Source organism: Cavia porcellus, unplaced genomic scaffold (genome assembly GCF_034190915.1).
Source record: "Cavia porcellus strain 051 isolate PalLab524CR breed Dunkin Hartley unplaced genomic scaffold, mCavPor4.1 scaffold_12, whole genome shotgun sequence".
NCBI classification, from domain to species: Eukaryota; Metazoa; Chordata; class Mammalia; order Rodentia; family Caviidae; genus Cavia; species Cavia porcellus.
In genome coordinates, this window is record NW_026947495.1 from 46,808,802 (window position 1) to 46,822,534 (window position 13,733).

The window sequence follows — 13,733 nt, forward strand, 5'->3', positions numbered from 1 at the left end:
TGATACTCTGCTAAAAACAGTCACCAGGGCAGAGCCAAACCACTTACCAAATCCCATGGTACTGTTCAAACTCCATTTATAGACCAGACAGAGGGGAGCTAGCATTTAGCTCTGTTTCTGACATGTATGAGCCTAAGACCATGATTGGCACTTACTTTGCTTATCACAATGTTATAGCTGGATAAAGCCACAAATAGGACAGTATACTAACCAAACATTCTCTTGATAATGGTCACAGAATAATCAAAGAATATAACGCAATGTACATCTCCATTCAATTTTTGGATACCACATTAAGCAATATAATTAACTAGGATAATATAGGAATAAAGAGTATTTCTAAAACCTATACTTATAGCAGCATACAATTCACTATCTATAATACAGAAAATAAGAACATTTTCATAAAACTCTGAGAAATGCTCATTTGTCTAGCTTGTTAGCCTAAACTCCTCTTGTGTATCCATTCATTATACATATATAATTTATAGTATACCAATTTATTAAACAAGGACTTTCCTGATACACTACTCAGTTTGATTTATAACAATCTCTGTACTTAAAAAAAAAAAATCCTGAAAGAGTCACTCAGTTCCTCACCCCATGTCTGAATGACTTTTACACCATCCACTGAAGGCCCTCTAACCCTGCTCACACTCACAGATGCTCTCCACTACCCATGGCAGATTTTCTTTCCTTTCTATCCCTTCATGCAGTCTGTTTTACACCTTCTACAATGAATAAAAGTATCATTCTTTGTAAAACAAAATACAGAGGCAAAGCAGAAAAAGATTTAAGAGGAATTCTTGTTTCCCTTAGTCATGTCAACTTTATATTATTATCACCACAACAGTAACAGCCTTTACTAGTGAGCATGGCACTGTGCTAGGTATCAATAACGATCTCATTCAAAATCCCTTCTTAAACCACTGTAGGATAAGTACTCATACTAACCTTATTTTACAGATAACATCTTGGACAGTAGAAGTAACTAACCCAGGGACACATGGTCAAACCCAAGACCACCTGAGCAAAGTTCAGTGGCCTTAACTGACACCTCTCCACACAACCTTCACTTAACTGAACAGCCACAGATAATTCAGCAATCCAGTTCTGTTATCTTTAACATTTCATCTATGACCTAATTCATCCTGAGCTTCAAGAACCTCAGTTTTTCTCACAGGGAACAATCTTTTACTCATGGTTATTTGACTTATCCTTCAATTATGTCCCTTTCCATTTCTCTAACCTCAAAATCAATTTCATATACTCTGATTTCCAACTATCTCCCCTCCTCCTCCAGCCTTCCAAAAGAAAAGATCTTAATATTAAAGACAAAAACAAGCTCCTTGAGAGTACAAGTGGCTTTTCACTCTCTAGTTCAATTCTTCACCTCATTCCCTAATTCTTCAATTTCCTTGTAACTTATACCTCCAAATAAAAACACAAATTAGTATAAGGTATATTTGGGGAGATTATACCTAGTAAGACAAATTCCAGATGCAAAAATTTGAAGGCATACTTACAACCATCTCCATGCAGGACAAAAACCAGCCATTATATCTGATCAGATAATGTGAGAACAGGTCTCTCTTTTAAGCTCAATAGGTTAAGAGCTAACCCAACAGCAGCTTGCTCCAAAGTACCTGGACTTTTGGAGGAGTGAAGGGGACTTGAGCTGTCAGTAATAGCTGCACAGAAAGGCTAAACTGAAGCTATCATACCATATAAGTTAAGTCAGGGTCTTTTCTTCAGTTCACAAATGACCTGTGAAATATTTTTAACACCACACTCTGTCTGAACTGGTGATGTGTGAGTTGCCAGGGCATGGTTTTATATAGACTTCACTGCTGCTGGAGGGCTTCTGGTGGGGTGTTACTTTCAGAATATTAGCATGTAATTTGATCTCTTGTGATAGATGAATACAAATAGATCCTTTGGCAAGTCCTACAGAAAAAAACTAGCCTCTGGATCCTGTGGTTAGAGGAAATAATTATAGATTATTTCAAGAAAGAAATGGTTCACATTGAAAGATTTACACTAGGAACATTCCAGTTTTAACAGATGGATCCAAGATATGGTTCGGGAAAATCAGAAAGAAAACAATATTATCTGTAAAAAGGTGGGGAGGAAGAAATAAGGCTTGGTTGAATGAAAGTTTTAGCTTAGCAATACAATGTTAAAACAAAGAATCCTCAATGAATTTACTTCAGTTGCACACAGAACAAAAATCTACCCAATACACAAATAAAGGCTGAGCTAAGGTTCTGAAAACTCAATATTCTGATCGCCCACTACATATCTTACTGCTGCTTCAAAACTAGGTTTTATTTTAACATGCTTGAATGCGTGGAGACTAACCCTAATTTTGGACTTCATTCCCCCTGAATCAAATAGGAATGGCTCTCCAGCTTTGTTTTAACTGACGGAACCCCATTATCTCCCAGCTGTTTTGTTCCATTCTCCTTTGCAGCTTAGAGCCCTCAATCCCTTTTCAGTTTGCAGACTGTATGGGAATATTTTAAAAATATGTAGGAAGTCCCTATCACTCTCTTCTACAAAACTCTTTTAGATTTGTAACTCTCGGTCCATTTAAAATCCTACGTGCTAGCCTGGCTCAGTGGTGCACACCATAATCATAGGCACTTGGGAAGCTGAAGTAGGAGGATGGCAAGTTTGACGTGAGCTGGGCAACTAATCATATCCTATGTCAAAATAAAATTAGAACACAGGGCTGGGGCGATTGTTCAGTGGGAGAGCATCTCTGGATCCCACACCCAGTGTTGCAAAAAATAAAACACAAATAAATCTCACTTTTTTCCCTCTCCTTAGCTACAGCCTGTTATCTGCTATCTCATTCCAAATAATGGGTAACCTTAAGTTTACCCTTTAAACTAATGAATGATCTTTCTATCCCTCTTGTTCCTCCACAAATGGAACCTACCAGCTGGCCCAACTATTCCAATTCTAAGACTGATGTGATCAACCTGCAACAATCTGCAGTGGAGGAATGAGATGTAAGGGATATTGGGCCCAAGAGGATGAGAACTGCCCATTCATTCTCTGGTTCACACAACTCCACCCTGGTGTTTCAAGTCCATTCATGTCTCACATGGGTCCTGCTCATCCCCACACATTCTAAGACCCTAGCATAGTCTCCTCAAGACACTTAACACTGAGTGAAATTTGCCTTTTTTATTACTTTATTGCCACTGTAGTTCCTTTTCTCCCTCCTTCAAAAACCAAATTGTAAGCAGCATGAGGGTAAGAGCTGCATGGTGACATCCCCATGCCTGGCATGTGCTAGCACCTTTGATATCAAACCCATTAATTTTAACTTCTTAGTCTGTGCTGCACATTGATTTGACTGAGGAGAAGAAAATGAAGTTTACAGCCAGGCAAGGAAGTAACTTGGGGGTGGCGGATTCTGTGACCTCAATTTAATATGGTAACAACTGGGTATTTGAGATAAATTAAAAGATGTCATTTTTAACTTGGATTCCAGTTTTCAATGGTGTCATCCAAGAGAATCAGCCAAACAAAAAGATGGCTGGCAGGCTCTGGATATACCAGACAACTCCCTGGTGGACAATATCCCACTTGGAAAGGACTGCTTGGATTTCTCCTTCCAGACAGCAGCTAATATGACCAGAGCCATCCCTAATGACCTCTAAGACAGTTTTTGTAGCTTGAATATATCTCCTGCAAGTCAGAAATTGACATACTATCTCCCCTGAAGTCTTCTAACAGTTATTGACGCTATTTGGAAAGCCATGCTTCCATGCCTATTAATAACCTTCAGAAAGAACCCTGAGGAAGTGTCAGGAGAAAAATAGATCTGGCTGATAGAAGCAAAAGACTCAATCAGAGGTTACAGTTAGCAATTAGTGCTTTCAAAGGGAGGGGGAGGGGAGATGAAAATTGTAACATCTTCTGTGTTAGATGGTATCTTTTCAGGAGGCTTAAAACGAAATATTTAGCCAATGAATTCAAGGACTGTAAGTCAAGAACCCTGGTCTTTACAGAAAAAGAACTGTTTTAAAGACACAAACCATTAAAATAGCCCAGCACTAGAACTATCTGCACATCAATTATTTCAAAGAATTTGCCTACAAGACTGACATTATTAACTCTTTTTTAGTTATTTACACCTCTGCAAAGGTTTTCCAAGTGACACATTAAATAGCAATCAGATCAACCTACTCTAAATAACAGAATCACTAATTAATCTTTAAAGACTTTCCTCAGTGGTCTTTCTCCCCCCCCCCCACCCAACTAGAAAGTGATTAATGGAATTCTCTCAAAATTTAGCTTGAAATATGCTTTTGCCAGTCGAGCAGCTAGAGCAGAATCAGATAATTGTGGTATGACTCAACAAACGCACAGCTGTTCATTTAAATATATCCATCAAAAGTATAAATATGATCATGAGAAAGAAAAGAAGCCATGCACCAGGGTCAGCACACAAACTGAATGGGTTAGCATCCAAGTAACCACAACAGAAAACAAGAAGTCAGGGAGATAAGGCAGGGAGACCTTCTAGACGGATAAGGGAAAGAGACCAGAGACTAACCAACCAAAAACACTCACTCACCCAGACAGGGCAACAAAGTTAAAAGCTAGTAAAACGCACTGTATCAAATGGGGAGAAAGATATGAAATTTTAAAAACGTAAGAGTGGCCCCAAGTACCAAGGAAGAAGAAAGCCTACACAGCAGAAAATGAGAAATTCCATTTATTATTAAAAGCAAATCAAAGACCTGAGGCAGACAAAAACTGTGATTACAAAATCATCATGAAAATTTGGAAATTCTAGCAACAAACCCAAACTACAGGTAGTTCCCCGCTTAGGAGTTTTCAATTTTTCTTAAGAATGTGATACATATTCAACAGAACTCACATTTGGAATTTAAAGTTCTGATCTCTCACTGAGCAAGCAATAAGTAGTAGGATCTTCTTCCCTAGCACAAGGCAAAGGTATCAGCTGCAGCACCTAAGCAGCCACAAAAGCTCCACAGTATGCAAATGACACTTCACAGTGGTCTGTGTTGCTAGGCTGTTACTTATGCTTTAAAACAGGTGTATTAAACTCATTTTCAAATTACAGTAATTTCAATTCCCAACGGGTTTATCAGGACATAATCTCCTTGTAAGTCAAGGAACATGAGTTCATAAATGAACAGTACTGCATATCAGGCACCCTCTTTGGAAGGTCCCATACATTCCAGACTGTTCCTTATCAGGAGACAAGGAAATGAAGAAAAAGAAAACTATGAGGACATGGGAATGGGGGTGCCCCTGCCCAGCATTCCAGACCCCTTCCTTCCTTCTTCTCAGGATTGGGCTGTGAGGCCCAGCAAGAACTTGACAAGCAGAGGCACTCAGAAGACCTCGGCACCTGTCTTCTTTTTATGCTGTTCAAAATGATGACAAATGGATCCAGTAGCTCAGTGGCACAGTGCCTAGCTGGGAAGTGCAAGGACCTGAGTTTGATTCTCAGTACCCAGCCCCAAAAATGACGGTGATGAAAGAAAGAAAGAAAAAGAAGATCCAATCCTATAATTTCCAAATTTCTTTAAATCAACAAAATCTACTGCCTTCCAGAAAATAATTCCTTTAGCAATGGGAGACATAAGCACATGAGTAATCCAACTACTCAGTCATCCTGCTCTAGGAATCATCCATATTTTCCCTTTTTAGGCAGTCTGTCTTACATTTATGACAAACATAAGCAATTTCAACAATCATCACTTCCCTCAGCTGTGTTTTCCTCACATTGCACATACAGTCGTCTCAATACTGCCACAAACCAGCACTACTGTAGTGCAATGTGAAGAAAACAAGTAACCATGGTCTGCTTTAATTCTATCATTCCTTAATGTTTTTGAGAATTTCCTGTGTAGAATACGGAAGATTTAAATGTAACACAGAAAAGATTAAGTAAAAGTTTTTAAACTGAATTCAAATTGGAAATATATCTGTGTGCAATATTATTTATATATTATTTCCTAGTTCTGTCCACTAAAAAGGCTTTATTATAGTAAAATATCCAGTAGTAATGAATATCCCTAGTGCTTAGATTGTGGCATTAAAATACTATTTCCCACTAAAGGTTTTCCCACAGGTTAAACTGAACCATGAAGATGCAGTCAACAAAGTCCAGCCAATAAGCAGCTGGAAGTCAAATAGCTAGATCCCCCAACAGGTAACTTGTAAGGCAAAGAAACAGTAGGAACAGGGAAGAGCTACAGGTTTATAACACTTACAAAACATAAAATACTAAATGAGAGTGCTGACGATCAAGCCACAAAGGAAGATTAGAAAGTATTTATATTGTATATACTATACACTATTTCTTGACATGTATGAAGGTCATAAATAATATTTACCTTACAATAACTAAGCTATATATACTTTATGTGTAATATGTTTTATTTTACAATAAAAAAGGTAAAAAATCAAAGACAAAAGCTGAATATGTGTTGTTACCACCTTACACACACACATATAGGAAGTCATAAGGATTGTGCATAATATACAATATTTGCAAAAATTTGCCCAGATTTGGGTATTCTAAACAAGTTTATACAACATATTTCTAAAATATCACCTCTTTATTTCTAAAATAAGGAAACTTTTCTTCAAGTTCCAAGTTTATTTTTAGTAGACATACAAAGTAAGTAAAATTTCCAAATCAGAATCAGGAATTCAATATTTCAAAAAATTAACACAACATTGTATAAGCTGATTCTTCCTCCAACCTACTTAAGCAAGCTTCATGAATCAAAGGGGAATGAAAAACTGGAATCTAGATCCATGTTTCCTGAAGGAATTACACAACACTATCATTAAATAAGAAAAATATATCTTAATAGTGGGAACTCTCTGCAAGAACATTTGCCTATGTAAGACCAATAATAAGATCAGCTGTACTTCTTAAAACTAGACTAGACATGATTATTTTAAGAGTTTATATTTTAAAAGAAAAATACAAACTGGACATAGTGGCATGCTCCTATAACCTCAGCTAATTGGGAGGGTAAGGCAAGAAAATCAAAAGTTCAAAACACCATATCAAATAAATAAATTTATTACCTAATTTAAAAAAATAACCAGTAGCTAGGGATGTAATTTAGTGGTACAGCATGTGCCCAGCATGCATGAGGCCCAGTCCCCAGCACCGCTAAATAAATACACACAAAACAATAAGCATGAAATCTCTTGAAAAGACTATTTTGACTTGGTTCATAGTTTTTTGTTTTATCTTGTTTTGTTGTTTTGAGACAAGGTTTCGCTATGCAATTCAGGCTGGTCTTGAACTCACTATATAGCCCAGGTTGGCCTTGAACTTGTGATCCTCCTTCTTCAGCCTCCACAGTGCTATGATTACAGGTGTGTACACCTAGCAAAAACAAATCATATTAAACTTAAAATAGTGTGATTTTGGTACGTGCAGAGGTAGAGTGATAAAGGAAATGGAATGAATATACCAGAAACATATCAATATATACATGGGGAAAAAACTGGAATGTCTAGATAGCCACCAGTACCTACTGGACAGCCAAGCGTAGAGGATACTAAAGGCCAGAAAACAAGGACAAGCGGAGACACCATGGGAAGATATGAGAATGCTAGCCAATGCCCGGAAGCTGCTAATTTTGTACTAAAATTCCTTTTTCTTCTCGAGTGCCAGGTGACCAAGAGTCCTCGCTCACCCTTCTCTACAGCTAGACGAGTCCACATGACTGAGATCTCATCAATGCAAGCTATAGGGATGATTGCAACTTCAAATGACTCACCACATACCTTCCCCCTGGCGTTTCCCTCTGAGCAGACCAGATACGACCATGTAGAAAATCACAGTAGCAATTACCAGAGCAACAGGATAAAACGAACCTGTCGCAGAATGACCTGTGGATACATACAGTTATGCTGACCGTTTTGCTCACACTGGAATTGCTAAGTAAGGGAAAGATTAATTTCTATGTTCTTTGAACCATAGCACATTTTAGTTCACTGGTTACAGCAACTTAGCCTCACTCTAATTAATACAGGACCTAGAGAAAAATTAAATTGATCATACCTAACATTCCAGATGGATCAAAAATTTAAATCTAAAAAAAGAACCAACACTACACTAGCAGGAACCAGCAGATAGGCTTTTAAATCTATAGCTGGAAAAGGTCTCTGAATTGATAACAAAAGCCACAAAAAAATTTGATTATACATTTATTTCTATAAATTATTGACTATTTCTTCCACTAAAATCAAAGTTTCATAGAGCAAGTTTCAGGGTCTGTTTTCTTCACTATTGTATAGAACAAGTTCCTAATACATAAAAGGCATTCAAAAAATCTCTACTGAGTAAATAAATTCACAAATTTATACAAAATATTTAATACTGGCACAATGAAATATTTTATTTTTACGTATTTGGCCAACTAGGAAAAATATAAATAGCACATATGACAAGAAGAAAAAAGGGGGCTATGAACTGATCATAAAAACCAGTATTTTGAAGCCAATCCGGTGCCTATAATCCCAGCACTCTGGGAGGTGACGCAGGAAGATCAGAAGTTTGAACAACTTAGTGACTTAATGAGACCCAGTCTCAAAATAAAAAAATACAAACAGGCTGGAGGTAGCTCAGGGCAAAGGCCTTGGGTTTAATTCCCAGTACTATCTTACCCAAAATAATCATTATTTTGACAAGAAATCAATATTTAATAATAAAAGTCAAAAGAACAATGGGAAAACAGACCAAAAGAACACAAATATAAAAGGAACTACAGATCCAAATGGCTTTTACACTTATAAAAAGATGCTCACTGTCAATCAAGATATGAAAAATGCAAATTAAAGCTACATGTTAAACTGACATTTTTCACCTATTAATTTGGGAAGGAAAAAAATCTATCAGTTTGGCAATCATACTGTCATTGGCAAAAGCAAGAGGAAGCAATGTTCTCATTCAATGCTGGTGAAGTTTAACACATTTCAAGCTCTCTGAACAGGGCCAGGGAGCAATACATTTCTATCAAAATTAAATGTGCATACCCCTTGACCCAGAAATTCTATTGAAAATGGATCCTACAGATATGTTCACTCATGTCTCAAATGATATATACAAAAGGTTATTCCTTACAGCCCTGTCCATGATAATAAAAACTGTAAGTGATCTCTATGTAACTGACGTAATAATACTAGCTAAATAAATTAAGCAGCTCATAGAACACCAAGCATCCACTGAAAATGATTACAGCACTAATATGGAAGAAATTCCCAAAAACCTTACTTCAATGGAAAAAGATACAAAAGTTGCATATTGTTACTATTTGTATAAAAATGGTAATAAGTTATAGGTTATATATTTGTATATTATGTACATTAAAATCTCAGAAAGAAAACAGTAGTTATCTAAAAGGTAACTGAGTACTTAGGGAATAGACAGAGGTGGGAGATTTCTTTTTTCCCCCCACACTCTTTTGTGTCTTTTAAACTGTGAGCTGGGGTAACAGTTCAGTGGTAAAGAGCTTGCCTAGGATGGATAAAGCTCTAGGTCTGATCCCCAGACCTGCAAAATAAATAAATAAGTAAAGTTGCTGCACAAATACTGTAGAAAATGATTACATTACCTTTCTAAATAAAATACTTTATATAATAATAAAAAATACAAATGTTCATCCCCCAACACCAGCTATCGGAAGACTTCTCTGGTAATTCTATTAGCCATATTAAGAAGGAACTGAGCTAAATCATTGTGACCCTGCTTCATACTTAAGAATCACAGAGCTAACAATTAACCGCAGCCACATCTCTTCCTTCTTTTCCCCTGAAATAAATACACAAAATAAAGTCAGATCCTAACGCCATCCCTATTACTCATTACTTATTCAACTTCATACCACCTTACATGGGCATAAAAGTATCTCAAGATTCTCAAAGGATGTGGCCAACTGTAGTTATATATTAACACAGCCTCCAGAAAAAGAAAAATTTGACATAACTAATACCTCAGCAATAGCTCAAAGCACTGTACGAGCTGCCTTTGGAAATATAAACTCACATTCTTAAGGACTAAAAATCCCACGTCAACAGTGATGTCCTTGGTTTGTTCCCTGATGTGAAAGACCCTCACCTTCACTATGCTGCACTAAATCGTAGGCTAACACAAATATAAAGAAAACTACTTGAGAAATGCTTATTATGTTTCAACCACCTAAGAAACACTAAGCAGGCATTACTTACACTGAAATTAAATTCTGCTTAAAAGGGAAAAATGTCCACAATACATCAACTGGAGGGGAGAAACAAATTGTAAAATAAAAAAGCACAACTGTTTCAAGAATAATTTTAAATGCAATACGCATACTTTGTTTATGCATAAAACATCTACATAAAATGTTAACATATGATAAGAAGAAAATGATGATAAGAATATGATGGGAAGAAAATAAATGTTAAGGTCCTATATGTTGAAAAGAATGGAAGAAACATTTTATATATAAGGAAAACATTGGTAATCTTGGAACAGCTTCACCAAAGTTAAAGAAAAGCTGTGCTAATCCATCCCCCTGCCAAAAGCCCATCATCCAGGTGATGCGAAAACTAAGGAAGGTTGTTCTTAATTTTCCTGTATTAAATTCAGATAGAACAACAAAATAATCATTTGTAGTGAAGAATTTACCCATAGATTTGATCTTTGCCAGAGAGCATTAAAAGAGGTGATTAGGTGCTGGCTCAGAATCCCCAGAGAAGGCTGACTCAGCTACCTTGATGCCCGAGGCTTCAGGTCACATCTGCCCAAGTCCTGCAAGCAGCATATCCTCCTTGTTCAGAGCCTCACTCACTCTGCTCACTGGAGACCTCCCCAGAGGGAGATGTGCTTCTGGAGTCTTCGGAAATGATGGGTTCTCCTGTAGTCTCTCTATGGCTGTGCAATGCTCACAAGTGCTCAAGGCTTTGGGGGGAAAAAAAGAAACAAAAATCAGGTAATCAGAAGAAAATTCTGCAGTTAAAAATGCACTGACTAAAGGAAGTGAACACTTGACAAGCTTTTCAGTTGGTATCAGAAATCTGCAAATGGGAAAGTCTGAAAGCCCTGACAGGCAATATGTTGAGGTTACAGATCTACATTTGTCTTTAAATATTTTTACAAATGACACAAATCCTGTAAGTGGTTAATAAATTTCAAAATCAAGTTCTTTTAAAGCCCACATACCACACGCTGAGTCCAGACAATTACAAAACAAACAAAAAACAATGACTTATTAGTTATTATATTCATTTGTTTTTAAAAACTCTGAGCAGTACAAAGAATAGAATGAAAAATCTAACACCCTTTCCAGAACCCAGGTCTCTCCTGGAGACATCTAATACGTGAGAGTAAACAATACCTTGAGTAATCACTCAGAAATACCTAGTTCTGGTCCATTTTCAAGCAACATTCTCAGTAGTAAATAACCTAGTTCAAAGAGTTATAAAACAATGCACAGATCGGAAGGGAAAGGGCTTGTAGATAACTAACAAAAAACAAAAGCCACCCAAGTTCCCTTTTCCTTTAGGAAAACTTGAAAAACATCAACATTTGCCAAAGGAAGAGGAAATTTTTATTAGAACTAAACTTTCCCATTCAAATCATTAAGTAACAGAAAGTGCTAAAGACTCTCTTTTTGGAAAACAGAACCTTTTTTCCAACTTCAGTAACATTTTCCTAAGAAAACTTCCACACACACAAAAAAAAACACTAACCCAAAACAACAAACTAACCCAAAACACAGTACTCCTAAATAATTATGTGGAAAAGAAAATGTTCCCATCCACCTTGGAATTTAAGGAAAAGGTTCTGCAGATACTATCAAACCTTTCCTTACTACAGCTTAAATTGAGGTTCCACTCTATCGGAAAAGAAAATCTAAACAAGTAAAAGGTACACTAAAAATAAGACACAACAAAAGATTTCCACATACAGAGGTTAACCAGTAATTTCCCATTTTCAGCAATCATTGAGCCAAGTTAAAGAGTAAAAAAATCCATTCCTAAAGTGGACATCCTCAAAAACAAACTCTCCTCTGAGCAGCACCCACAGACGCTTTAGTTTCAGAACTGCTGAACAACTGTATTTTCCAAGACCCTGAAGGTAGGGAAATTCGGCAGTTTCACAGGAAGTTTGTTTTCTCCTCTGCCACCAACTATTGGCATTCGAGGAGGAGGCCAGTGACAGGTCTCCCTGTGCCCGCCAGGTGAGTGCTCACCGCTGAACCATGCCCTCAGCCCGTTTATTACAACACACCAGCCTCATGGCTGCTGCATTGAACTCCCATCCGAGTCAGTGTGCAAGTTCTCCTGCCTCTGTTGAAGCTACTCTGAAGATTCTGTATTTTCTAGATGTTTCTCATTCTAATTCTTCGCTATTTACATTTTTAGATGGCTTGATCTGGCACTCAGTTCTCTACCATGATCTTGGTTTGTTTCAAAGCAATTTAAAACCAGGTGGATATCACATATTATTTGGTTCCATCACTTCTTCACAATACCCAGCATATAATCAATGCTTGAGAGTGTCAGGATGAAAATCAATCTGAAAACTGAATGTAATTTAATACACATGTTAAAATATATTGAATTCTCACCCTAAAAAATGAAAACAAAACTGTGATGTATGACACAGAAGCTAAAGTTGATAAAGTAGGACCTAAAGGGATGAAAAATTCTAGATACTTAATTCATATATGTTCTACCAAGATTCCTCTCCCACAAACACCCTTCATGTGAATTAGAAAGCCTGGCAGACCTGAAAGGTAGTGGAAAGCAAAGCAATTGTGTTCAACACTCTCAGAACAATTTTTAAAAAAGCGCTAATTAAAATCAGCGCTATAGCTATCTATATAATAAATTTCAGCAAATTGAAACAAGAATTTCAATGTCCCAATATTTTTCCAAAAACTTAGCCAACCTATTTGGCTATGGAGTTTTAACTATTGGCAACTAATCAAGCTGCATAAAAATCCAACCCATAATGGTCAAAAGCACATTCCTGTGACAGGGAGTGGAGGACAACTGTAAGGAAGGAGAAAAGGGAATTCCAATTTAACTTTCTAACTCCAACTTGAAGTATCTAATAGAGCAGTACATTTTCCTTTGTAAAATGGAAATGGAAAGGTCCATTTTAAAAGAATATGCACAGCGTCTTAAAAGTCACTGTAATATGATGAGATCTGAGTAACAGGCTAGAATAAAAAGTACTTAAACAAGTTCTTGGCAGTCAACACAGCAGCTAAGCAACAAGAAAAAAAAAAAAAAATCAGGACATGTTTTCTCAACTTTTTAGTTATGACCATGTCCTTGGCCTCTAGAAATTGCCACTTCCAAATACTGCAAATTCTTAGCCCTTGCAAGAACCAATCAGTAACTTTCCTTTTTCCCACCAGCCCTATAATTCAAATAAGCACTGTGTATCTTGCTGTGGAACCATCATTAACCAAAATCACTTTAAGAAGCAGGGCACCATGGATTTAGGAAATAGCCAGGCTGAGTTTTCCAAATTACTAAGATGTAACTTTCACAAATCATTTAATTCTGTAAAACTTTTCTTTTTCATGAAACAAGGTAAACACAATCATCTATGTGTTACTAATAATCATTTAGTGAGCCCTGTAGTTCCAGCACTGTATGAACCACATTTGGTGCATTCTGTGATGTAATGCTAATGACAACCAAATTGACAGGAAGTC

At 36.8% G+C, this 13,733-nt stretch overlaps 1 protein-coding gene across 5 annotated transcripts in view; it reads right to left on the reverse strand.

Moving 5' to 3' along the window:
* Acvr1 (activin A receptor type 1) overlaps positions 1-10,966 on the reverse strand; it is a 68,284-nt gene extending 57,318 nt beyond the window's left edge. The window contains exons 1-2 of one of the 5 annotated variants that reach the window (XM_013142582.3): positions 10,773-10,948; positions 7,325-7,402 (exon numbers count right to left, since the gene is read on the reverse strand). Coding sequence is in view for 1 of the 5 variants with exons in the window: in XM_063259124.1 (XP_063115194.1) it covers positions 1,527-1,558 (32 nt within the window). In the remaining 4 variants the exon portion in view is untranslated. Of the gene's footprint in view, positions 1-1,526; positions 1,677-7,324; positions 7,403-10,687; positions 10,711-10,772 lie in introns of those variants that run through there. The other 4 variants (XM_005007684.3, XM_003478573.4, XM_005007685.4 and 1 more) reach the window with 4 other exon arrangements.
* Positions 10,967-13,733: the final 2,767 nt, after the last annotated feature.